The 12,500-nt window shown below is 38.3% G+C and overlaps 1 protein-coding gene across 10 annotated transcripts in view; it reads right to left on the bottom strand.

Annotated features, from left to right (window-relative positions):
* LOC143035253 (echinoderm microtubule-associated protein-like 2) overlaps window positions 1–12,500 on the bottom strand; it is a 223,588-nt gene that overhangs the window by 63,842 nt on the left and 147,246 nt on the right. For all 10 annotated transcript variants that reach the window (XM_076202069.1, XM_076202062.1, XM_076202063.1 and 7 more), the window contains one exon: window positions 6,082–6,262. In XM_076202069.1, coding sequence (XP_076058184.1) covers window positions 6,082–6,262 — 181 coding nt within the window. The remainder of the gene's footprint in view (window positions 1–6,081; window positions 6,263–12,500) is intronic.

Below are 12,500 nucleotides of genomic sequence, written 5' to 3'. Positions count from 1 at the left end.
GAGAGAGGTGAGGTGGCAAAATGAAAAGTTACGGCTAGAGTAGTGAGTTTATTCAGAACCAGATATTTCGACCTCTAGGGTCTTCCTCAGTGGACCGAAAACAGTAGAAGAATCAAAGTCCGTCAACAGCTTTCATTGTGATCTGACGACCCTGCATGACCTCACCCCGGTCTCATCTCCTCACACTCGCCAACCGCCAGCTGTGAGGACGTTTGAGACCCGGACATTAACCCCCTACGAGAATTAGTAGTGTTTTCGGTGGCAATATGTGCCGCTTCCAAAGCTCTCCTTGCCTTTTTCCCCAGTTTCCAAAGTAATAGGTGTGCTTCTTTCCAATTCGGCAGATGATCTTTTTCGTCGATGTGAACTTCCAGTGCATTTGATGTTCTGTGGTACGAGTACCTCACATCCCTCTTGTGTTCTTCAAGTCTCTTGTGCAGGCCGCGTCCTGTCTCACCGATATAAGCCTTCTCACAATCTGCACAACAAATTTTATATAAAACACTTTTATTTTTTCTGTTTTCTTTGTAAGCTCGCCTATTTTCTTTCCCGCTGAAGTAACTAAATTTATTCTGGCGTTTTTTAAGAAGTTACTAACTATTGGTGCATATTTTGAGTTAGGAACTGAAATGAAGATTCTGTTGGTGTTGTTTGTAGGCGTTGTGTTCTTTTCCATAATTTTTATGACTTTGTGTTTCAGTTTTATAAGGAAGCCAAAAGGATATGCTAATTCTTGGAAATATCTAAAGATATGGTTAAATTCATCCTGTAAAAATTCTTTACATATCCTTAGGGCTCTTAACATGAATCCGATCATTATTCCAGATTTGATTATTGTATTGTGAGCTGAATAAAAATGAATGTAATCTTCTTTGTTGATTTTCTAGACTGAATTTTATTCCGTTCCCTGTTTTCATCACTGCAGCATCCAAAAACAGGAATTTCATAATTTATTTCGTCTTCTAGTGTAAACTGTATTTTCCGCTCAACGTTATTTAACTTGGTTATTTTTTGTCTCAAATTAACGAACTCGGGTACTACTAGAATATCATCGCCGATTATGACAGGAAAACGTTAAAACAAATTTAGTTCTTCAGCAGGAAAGGAAATTGGCGAGCTTACAAAGAAAACAGAAAATTCACAAGAAAATAAGTGTTGTATATAAAAATCCTTGTGCAGGTTGTGAGATGGCTTACATCGGTGAGACAGGACGCGGCCTGGACAAAAGACTTGAAGAACACAAGAGGGATGTGAGATACCACAGACCATCAAATGCACTGGTAGTTCACATCGACGAAAAAGATCATCTGCCGAATTGGAAAGAAGCACACCTATTACATAGGAAACTGGGAAAAAAAAGGCAAGGAAAGCTTTGGAGGCGGCACATATTGCCACCGAAAACACTAATTCACGTGGGGGGTTTATGTCCCGGTCTCAAACGTCCGCACAGCTGGCGGTTGGCGAGTGTGAGAAGATGAGACCGAGGTGAGGTCATGCAGGGTCGTCAGATCACCATGTAGTTCTGAATAAACTCACTACTCTAGCCTTAACTTTTCATTTTGCCACTTCACCTCCATATTTCTCAACCTTTACTTATATATATATATATATATATATATATATATATATATATATACATAATACATATATTCATATATATATATATATATATATGTGTGTGTGTGTGTGTTAGTGTGTGTGTGTGTGTGTGTGTGTGTGTGTGTGTGTGTGTGTGTGTGAATTACTGCAATACATATGTATGTATATATATATATATATATTAATATATATATATATATAACATATTTATATGTATATATACACACACACACACACACACACACACACATATATATATATATATATATATATATATGTATATACACACACACACGCACACAGATATATATATATATATATATATATATATGTACATATATACTATATATATATATATCACAAATACATATACATATATATATATATATATATATATATATTTTTTTTTTATATATATATATATGTGTATATATATTATATATATTTATATATACACACACACACACCAAAAGTTTATTCCCCTTTACATGAAATAGTGCACACTAAAGCCCATATATACGTTCTTGACAATATGGTGTTCAATTTATTAATCTAGTTGTCATCCTTGTAAAAGGGGTTACTAATACGATTTGTTATTTCTATTTGAAAACAAAAACAAAAATTGCTCTGGCAACAAAAGTTTAATTTAAAGAACAAATTACCAGTTCATGTTAAAGCATAATATATTAATAATGTCGACTAATATAAAGCATGAACTTACCTTTTTAATCTGAAGTATTTGTGAAATATTACTCCCGAGGATTAAGATTAATTTACAATAAATATTACCTGTGCAGATACCTGATGATTCGGTTGAACTGTCCTTATCAGGAGTCTAGGACGGTGCCCCTTACAGAGGACTTTGTAACGTGGATTTTAATTAACCATGCCCTTGGTTCAACTTCGCCGGTGGCAGGGTTCGAACGGCCATCCCCTCGAACTCCGCCGCAAATAGCGACGCTCTAAACCACTCTGCAGTACTCACCTATACTACCGTTGACTCTTCCCAAATGGATAGAATCGCTGGAAAAACACATTCCGTAGCAAAAACAATCGTTGACTCCTTTGATCTACTACAGTTTCCAATACAGTGCATGCACGCACACACGCGCATGCACATACACACAAACACGGGCACGCGCGCACACACACGCACACACACATGCACGTAAAACACATGTATACACAAGGACACATACGTGCCCAATATAACCATTCAGGCATACAGGATAGACAGATAGAGAGAAAGAGAGAGAGACAGATAGAGAGAAAGAGAGAGAGAGAGAGAGAGAGAGAGAGAGAGAGAGAGAGAGAGAGAGAGAGAGAGAGAGAGAGAGAGAGAGAGAGAGAGAGAGAGAGTCGCTTTTTAGCGTGAACAGAAGGGTGTTATGGTAGGTCGCTTGTTGTACAGTACTTGCTCGGTGGCTGTGAGAATTGGAGGGTCACCTGAGGGTCTGTTCGCGTCTTGTGTGGGTGCGGCCACACGATGGAATTCTGAAGTTGTTGAAAACATTGTTGGAACTTTACAACGCGCGCGCCGCCACCTCTCCCAACAATGATGCAATAACTGCATTCCTGCGGCAGACTCTGTGGCCAACAATGATGGTACTCTTTGTAAGGAATGAGGGTAGGAAGGAAAGCATGTATTCACCGTAGTCTTTGGATCACCTGCTGGACTCGTGATCGACAGCTATTTCCCTCCCGGAAGAGAGCTCAGAGCTCACATATGACCGATCTATGGGATGTTATGACCATACACGCATACCCAACTCCCCGACCATGAGAGTTGGAGTAACGAGCAGAAGTATTAGCAAAAAAACAGCAAAGTTGGCAAAAAGTGAAAACTAGAAAAGTAGGCTATATGGATAAGAAAGGAAATGAGCGATGAGGAAAAAGAGAGAGAAAAGACACTAATAAAAAATAAAAAAAGAGAGAAAAGAACGGAGAAGCTTTTTTGAGAGTGCAAGACTTTAGGCTGAGAAAATGGTATATCGAAAGAAAGTTACCGCAGGAGACAGAAAAAAAAGAGGAAAGGGGGAAAATTAAAACTAACTTGTACCAACATAGATGGTCTGATTTCAGGATTAGATTAATTAAATGATTATCTGAAAGAAAAACCAGATATAAAGGAAACAGTGGAAACGAAATTAAAAGGTCCACTCCCGCCAAACAGTGTTGGACTAGATTTATATAATCACTGGACGAGAGGAAAAACAGGGTGGACTCATGTTTTTGACTAAGAAGGGCTTAAATGCGACGAAGATCACAGGAGAAAATAATGTGGAATTTATCATGATAAAAGTTGAAAATAACGACATGAAAAGTAGAAAATTTGTGGTGATCTATGTGCCCCCAAAAACACGGTCTTGGAGAGAGTGACCATTCCAAAATGATGGAAGACACAAAGCATACATTAAATGAAATGTTGAAAGGAGGAAATCTAGTAATTACAGGTGATTTTAATTGTAAAGAAATATGTCGAGAGATGACAGTGAAGGGTGGAGAGGACCTTTGGGGAAACATGCTACCTGACAAGACCATTGAATACACAATGACTCAATGGGTAAAAGAAAATACCCGATATAGAAGTAAGGAAGAACCGTCGAGACTAGATTCAATACTTACATCAGAGCCTGAAATTGTGGATAAAATTTAATACAAGACACCAATTGGGAAGAGTGATCACATACTACTTGAGCTCGAACTAAATGAGGAAATATATATGGGGAGAAACGAGAAACACAGAAAAGGAAGACTGATGTAAAACAAAATGGATTTTGGGAAACTTAGAAGATTCTTTCAAAAAGCGAATTGGGGAAAATTCTTTAACGAAGAAACATAAATGGAAGAGAAATGGACGATTTTAAAAGAAATATATAATGAAGGTGTGGATAAATATGTACCAAAACAAAAACAGGAAAAGGTGTACATTAAGTGTTGGTATAACAAAAAGTGTAGTGAGGCAAAAGATAGAAGAGACAAAGCTTGGAAAAGATGGAAAAAAACTAAAACGTGGCAAACATATATCAAACTAAGAAATGAATATGTAAAAATACGCAGGGAAGAAAAAAAAAAGAAACTATGAAAAAGACATAATAGACAGATGTAAAGATCAACCTAAATTATTCTAAAGATATGTGAATGGTAAACTAAAAAATAAACAGGAAATATTAAAACTATGTAAAGGAAATACTAGTCACACTGATAAGACCAAGATTGGAGTACGCAGCGACACTATGGACACCCAGTAAAAAAAAAAAAAAAAAAAAAAAAAAAAAAAAAAATATATATATATATATATATATTATATATATATATATATATATATATATATATATATATATATATATATATATATATATATATATATAAGGAAAATAGAAAGAATCCAAAGAGCAGCGACAAAGATGGCCCCAACACTTTCAAAACTGACATATGAGCAAAGATTGTCTAAACTGGAGCAAAGAAGAGAAAGAGGTGATCTGTTGGCCATTTACAGAATTATGAAAGGAAAGGAAGTCCTTGATAGAGAGGACTTATTAAACTAGGATAGAAGAAAAACAAGGGGACACGAAAAGAAATTCAAAAAGGACAGTTATAGAAGAGATATGAAGAAACTGTTTTCCACACAGTGTGGTGGATGTTTGGAACAAATTGGACGAAACAATAGTGCTAACACCATACATGAATTTGAGAATAAATTAGATGGTCACCACGAGCATAGCTCCCCTTCCTGTATAATAAACTAGGTAAACACGCGCGCACACACACATACACACACACACACACACACACACACACACACACACACACACACACACAACGTGTGTGAAGAACTCAAAATCGAAACAAACCCTTACCTTATTCATACTTGTTCTGAATGTCATTAAAGAAGATTTTTTTCCATTTCCATTGATGAGGATGCAGTGGCAGACTTAGTAGTCAATTTTTCAAGAGTTCTTTTTTATATATATCACAGCAAAGAACAACAGATCAGTTCAATTCGGTGAGAGAAGACAATCGACATGACGTCACACTGGTACGAAAGGCAGTCATTCTTATTTTATTTTAAAATGTTGTGTGTTTCTGGTTTACTCAAAACACGGCACCACAAAAATATTTTCATGAATGCAACGATCGAATTATATATTCTATATTCATGTGAATTATGAAATAATCAGTTCAGTACCATTCTTCAAGGTCTTATGACGTCAAATAGTTTAGCATTTTCCCAGAATGAACTGATCTGTTTCATTTGGGAAGTCTTGCAGAAACAAGAATTCTATCGAAACATACATTAATACCAACCTCAGTCACCCTAATAATTGCTGTCACAATTTTCAAAACATTTCCCTCATCAAATTCAAGAATAGCCCTTGAACTATATTTTTCTTTAAGAGTGACAGCATTTGACCACGTGATTCCTGTTCCTGAACTAAACATTTTGAAAACGAGTGACGGTTGGGTCGTCTCTCTGTCTACCTGTTGATGTGAGTTGCCGACGACGATCTTCCTGGGGTATACGACGACGACGACGACGACCTCTTCTCTCTGACTTCACTGTGTTGCTGTTGCTGTTGTTGCTGTTGCTGGTGACGAAGCCTGACGCCATCTTTGGAGGGGGTTGTGCGGCCGCTTTGACTACTCGTGTGATTGTTCAAGACTGCGACAAAAAACAATAACAAGAACAATAATAATAATTATAGTAATAACAATAATAATAATAATAATTATAGTAATAACAACAATAATAATAATAATTTATAATAATTACACAACATATAATAAATACATAAACTCATAAATATATATACCAAAAGGGTTATTCCCTCCTTGTAAGGGAGGTAGTTACATATATAAATGAATAGATAAATTCAGAATCTGACATCGACTAAAACTATCACCTTTATCTTATGAACCTGGAATGCCACGTGAACTGGCAGTAGTCTTCGATGATAATATTAATAACATTAACAAAAACAATAATAATAGTAGTAATAATAGTAATAATAATAATAATAATAATAACAATAATAATAATAATAATTATAATTTTAGGACCCTACTGGCTGTCGACAAAGAAGACTCGGGGATGACTTACACCTTTATCGAACTGTTTAATGTTTTACCAACTTTCTACAGCCAATATGATTCAAATACTGGGTTAACTACACAGAGTAGGCCTTATAGTCTCTTGCAGTCTCCTTCGTTCTTATGTAACATGTTATGCATGTTCCAACTGCTCATTCATCCCCTCACTGCACATTCTAATGGCATCACCACCACCATCATCGTCATTCTCGCATTCATCGGCATCACTATCATTATCATCATCATTATTAGACTGGAGGAAGAATTGAAGATGGCAGTTTTATTCAGACAGTATGTATACATACACATACACATACACACACACACACACACACACACATATATATATATATATATATATATATATATATATATATATATATAAATATATATATATATATATATATTACATCGCAAATTAGATACGAATCCAAGTTGTAATGGTCCAGCAGTTTTAAAGGATGCTGCGCCTGCCACATCCTCCTCCTCCTGAGATCGGGAATCTGTGCTGCAGAAAGAGAGAGAGCGAGAGCGAGCTGCTCAGCTGGTGGGGAAGTCCGGACCATTCGGCGCCCAAAGGCTCAGTGTTGGGTGGCCTCTCTGCGCTTCGCTGAAGGGAACATCGTTCTGGGTTGTCTTCGCCTTCCGCCAAGTTATAAAGTGGTGGTTGGCTTGTGGTGGGTGTGGAAGTGGCTGCTTTGTGGTGCCTGTGGTGCCCGTGGTGGTATGGAAGTGGCTGCTTTGTGGTACCTGTGGTGGTGGTGGTGGTGGTGGTGGTGGTGGTGGTGGTGGTGGTGGTGGTGGTGGTGGTGGTGGTGGTGGTTGTTGTTGTTGTTGTTGTTGTTGTTGTTGTTGTTGTTGTTGTTGTTGTTGTTGTTGTTGTTGTTGTTGTTGTTGTTGTTGTTGTTGTTGGTGGTGTGGTGGTGGTGGTGGTAACGGACCTCTAGTGGTGGTGATGGTTGTCTAGCGGTGGTGGTGGTGGTCGTCGTCGTTGGTAGTAGGCACAGGGAGGTGAACTAACTGAACACTTGTAGTTGTTGTTGTTGTTATTGTTGGTGGTGGTGCTGCTGCTGTGTGCTTAAAGGCGATACAACAGATAAATTACTTCCGATTAAATACTGTTGGTGATGTTTCCATTGTCCTTACCTCTTTACCTCTGTCGTCGTTTCCCCGAGTATTGTATTTTAATTTATTTTGTGTTGATACAATACGGCTACTGTAGTGAGCTGTTGACTATTATTGTTCCTTTTGTTCATCCTCCTGTTCTTGTTCTGTTGTTATTGTTTTTGTTCTTAATGTTCTGTTGTTGTTTTTCTGTTCTTAATGTTTTGTTGTTCTTATCGTTCTTTTATTGTTTTTCTCTTAATTTTCTTTTGTTGTAGTTGTTCTTAGTGCTCTTTTGTTATTGTTGTTTTGTTATTAATGTTCAGTTGCTGTTGTTGTTATTGTTTTCTTAATGTTCTGTTGTTATTTTTTCTCCTTAATGTTCTTTTGCTGTTTTTTCTTACTGTTCTGTTGCTGTTCTTTTTGTTCTTGATATTCTGTTGTTGTCGTTGTTTTATTTTCCCTTTAATGTTCTTTTGCTGTTTTTTCTTACTGTTCTGTTGTTCTTTTTGTTCTTGATGTTATGTTGTTGTTGTTGTTATGCTATCTTGTGAGGTATCGCTCAATGTCTTGTTACCACTGTTCTTGTCTGTTGTTGGTGCAAATCTTGTTCCTGTTGCATTTCACCTTATTTTTCATCATTTTCTTATCAATTATTATTATTTATCTGCTTATTATTTATCATTATTAATTAATTTATTTTATTTATTTTGCTTATTTAGTTGCATATTTATTCATCTATTCATTTATTAATTTTTATTTCCACATCTGCCCTAGTTATGGACCAAACGATCTCCTGTCGACATGTTCTTCCCTTGTAATCCGAACCAGGAAATACTGATTTAGTGTTTATATTTTTCATGTGAGAATAAATAAATAAACATAAAGCAAATAAATAAACAAACTAATACATAAATCATATTAAATAAAAATACTGTCTAACTTCAAGGATGAAGGGGGGATGGGTGCAATACACTCTTCTCCTTTAACCACCGAATTATTCCTTTCATATGAAGATGATAGACATCAGATTCATCATACACATCACATCAACTATTCAACATAACGACACCAACAAAACTTTCACGAAGGAGAATATCTTTCCAGAATTATTTGTACTTATTCCGATACGTTCCACCAATATTGAAGTACCTACTGTCTAGCCACCACCAGAGACCTCTAGCTCCTTGGCTACCTAGCTGGCGCGATGATGACGTCACATGTAAACAAACTGAGACGCTGGATTCTGGCTTACTTCCGGCCGGCAAGGGTAAATTTCCAGAATCACGCAAGCACACTTATTTAACACGAAACTTAATTGTCCAATAGTCCTAACCTAACTTCTAATGTAACCGTTTCGTTGAGAGAGAGAGAGAGAGAAAATAAAACCAACAACTTTCAAATGCAACAAAGAACGAAGTAGAAAAAGTGTTTGCGTGCTACTGGGACAGAACCCCGGCAATTCTCGTGATGACGGTTCCTCTTGAAGGCCGCCGAAGTCAAGTGGGACCTCGCCCATCCCCCCTACCCCTCCCTTTACCTCTCTCTCCACCTCCGCCGCTCCTCTCCCCCTCCCCGCCAACGCCCATCCCAGCAACACAGTGCTGCCTGTACAAGAGGTTAGCAAACGAGAGGGAGAGAGAGACAGAGACAGACAGACAGACAGAGAGATGAGAGAGACAGACAGAGAGAGAGAGATGATGAGAGAGAGGACGAGAGAGACAGAGAGAGAGCGAAAGTGAGAAAGGATGAGAGATCAAGGATGAGAGAGAGAGAGAGAGAGAGAGAGAGAGAGAGAGAGAGAGAGAGAGAGAGAGAGAGAGAGAGAGAGAGAGAGAGAGAGAGAGAGAGAGAGAGAGAGGATGAGAGACAGACAGAGACAGAGAGAGAGAGAGAGAGAGAAAGTGAGAGAGGATGAAAGAGAGAGAGAGAGAGAGAGAGAGAGAGAGAGAGAGAGAGAGAGAGAGAGAGACAGAGAGAAAGAAAAAGTGAGAAAGGATGAAAGAGAGAGAGAGAGAGAGAGAGAGAGAGAGAGAGAGAGAGAGAGAGAGAGAGAGAGAGAGAGAGGAAGAGACAGATAGATAAAGACAGAGAGTGAGAGGGCCATAAAGAGGTGGGAGAGAGACAGACCAGATAGACGTGTCTCTTGAATCGACCAACCCTTCACCCCCGACCCCGTCTCCTAGTTCACTCCCTTCTCCACTGCAACACACGATCCAGCTCCTTCCCACAAAGTCTTTTATCCATCCATTCCAGCACAGAGCCTTTGATATTGCTCGTTCGTGTGCCACGGTGTCCGATAGAGCACCCCACCCCTTGCATTGTTCACCAACAGTGGCGACATCATCGGGATGCGCGTGCATCAACGGCTCAACCGTTGTGGGAGACCATATTTTCGAAAGCTCATCCGACGCACAGTTTCCTTACTGACTTTCCATTATGAATGTGTACACATCCACCGTGCCAGTAAAAACTGGGAATGTGCAAAATGCAAAACAAAACGGTTATAAATTCACCCAATCTTTTTTTCTTTTCTTTTTAATCACTAAACTGTTCGGTAATTGTGTACATGAAATGAATATAATTATGTTTTAAACTACAGCACAATCTACTTATCTATGAATATGCTTGAATGTCTTTGTATATCTAAAAAAATAATTATGCCACATACCTGCAGTTAATGACTTAGTTATAAAAGTAACAAGTATCGCGACGTGTTAAATTTAAATAAGATGGTCAATTATTAGACTGGTACTTTATTTCACGATAATACTAGTAGTCTAAGACATGCTTACAATTTTACCATGTACAGGTAATAATGTACTGAAGAATGAACAGTTCAAATCACTGAAGTCGAAGTTTCTGTTTGTCATTTCTTTTGTTGTTGTTGTTGTTGTTCCCTAGGGTGTCTGTCCGAGCAGTCCCGTCTTCCCAAGGAATGCCAAGGCCGAAACGGGGTTTTCCCACAAATCCTTTATGGAGTGTATGTTGTCTTTTTTGCGTGCGTGATTGTGTATAACGCAGTCTTCCATTATGTGTTGAATAGTATGGGGTGAAGTGTTACATCCCTGGCATATGTCCACAATGCGGTCATCTAGTCTCTTTTGGTAGCTTAGAAGGGCTGGGTGGTGGCCGCATTGCAGTCTGGCCAGGTGGACTCTGTCCTTTCGTGGGAGAGAGGATTCAGAGGGATGGATATCAGGGGGTCAGGCATGCAACAATGTGTTGTCTTTTAGTGTGTTAATGGAGCAGTGAGCGATATGATTATGAATATATTTCCGAAGGCTCGTATTTGGTGGTTTTGGAGGAAGAGAAGAGAATATTTTTGTGTGATATAGAAATTTGGGCGGTTTTTGTTTTTGTTTGGTGTGTGTGGGTGTTCTGCTATGTAGTGTAGCGAGTGTGCTGTATTTGTGGAGGCTGCAGCAAGTGTTGGTGTGCCTCTCATGTCAAGGTGATCTTTGACATTGAGGACTTTTGTTTCATAGTGTAGATGGTCTGTAGGTGTTGTATATGTGCAGCCTGCTATTGTTTTTAAGGCTTTGTTTTGTATGGTCTGAAGGGTGTTGAGGTGTGTCTCACTGAGATTAGGTGCCCATGTTGGACTCGCATAGTTCATCACTGAGCGTATGCATTGTTTGTATATTGTAGTATTAGTTTATTTGTTTTGTCCAAATGTGTTCCAGTGATTGATTTAAGTGCGTTGAGTTTAGGTGTGCATTTATTTTTTATGTTTGTGATGTGTTGTTTGAATGACATGGATGTATTGTATGTTACACCAAGAATTTTCGGTGTGTGTTTGTGTAGTATTAAAGTGTTGTTGATATAGAGATGAGGTATGTATTTGTGTTCTTTTGTTCAGTTGGTGAGAAGTGTTGCTGTAGATTTGGCTGAGGCTATTTTGAGTCTGTAATGTACCATGCATTGAGTGTATCCCCAAAGTATGGCTGTATTGTTTCTGCGGCTTTGTCTGTGTTACAATGTGTACATGTGATTGTTATGTCGTCTGCGTAGGAAGAGATTTGTATTTCTGAGATGTCTGGTGTGGGTATATCATGCATGGAGAGATTAAAGAGTGTGGGGGATAGAACAGAGCCCTGTGGTACTCCATTCTTAATGTTTGTGGTGTGCGACGACTGTCCATTATATGACACATTAGCATTCCTGCCTGCCTGATAATTGGCCAGCCATCTTTTGGTGTTATTGTGCACGTCTGTGTTATATATTTTGTTTGTTAGATTGTGGCGGGGGATAGCATCAAAAACTTTACTAATGTCTAATGTTATGAGAAGTGTTCTATGATGAAGCCTATCTGAATTGATGCCATCTAATATTCTTTGCGTGTGATTTGTTAGAAGAGTGTTTGTGGAGTGTAATGGCCTAAAACCGTGTTGTGATTCAGCAAGGGGAATATGTGGTGTGATGAGTTGAAATATGAAGCGTTCAGTGACTTTGGAGGGGGTGCAGAGAAGTGTGATTGGGCGGTCTGATGTTGGGATTGTTGGTTCTTGTTGGTTTTTGGGATTGTTATTATTTTCCCATGCTCCCAGATGTCAGGTATATTGTTGTGTGAATAGCTGTAGTTAGCAATGTTTGTGTTCCAATGTAGTTTGCAATGTTTGTATTCCAATGTGTTTTAGGTGGATGTTACTTATGTTGTCAGGGCCACAGGCGGATGAGTGCTTGAGGTTATGTATTATGTATTT

Source organism: Oratosquilla oratoria, chromosome 18, assembly GCF_046742065.1.
Source record: "Oratosquilla oratoria isolate Oo_2021 chromosome 18, ASM4674206v1, whole genome shotgun sequence".
NCBI classification, from domain to species: Eukaryota; Metazoa; Arthropoda; class Malacostraca; order Stomatopoda; family Squillidae; genus Oratosquilla; species Oratosquilla oratoria.
Note: the sequence above shows the minus strand (reverse complement) of the source record. Positions and strands in the feature narration are given on the sequence as shown.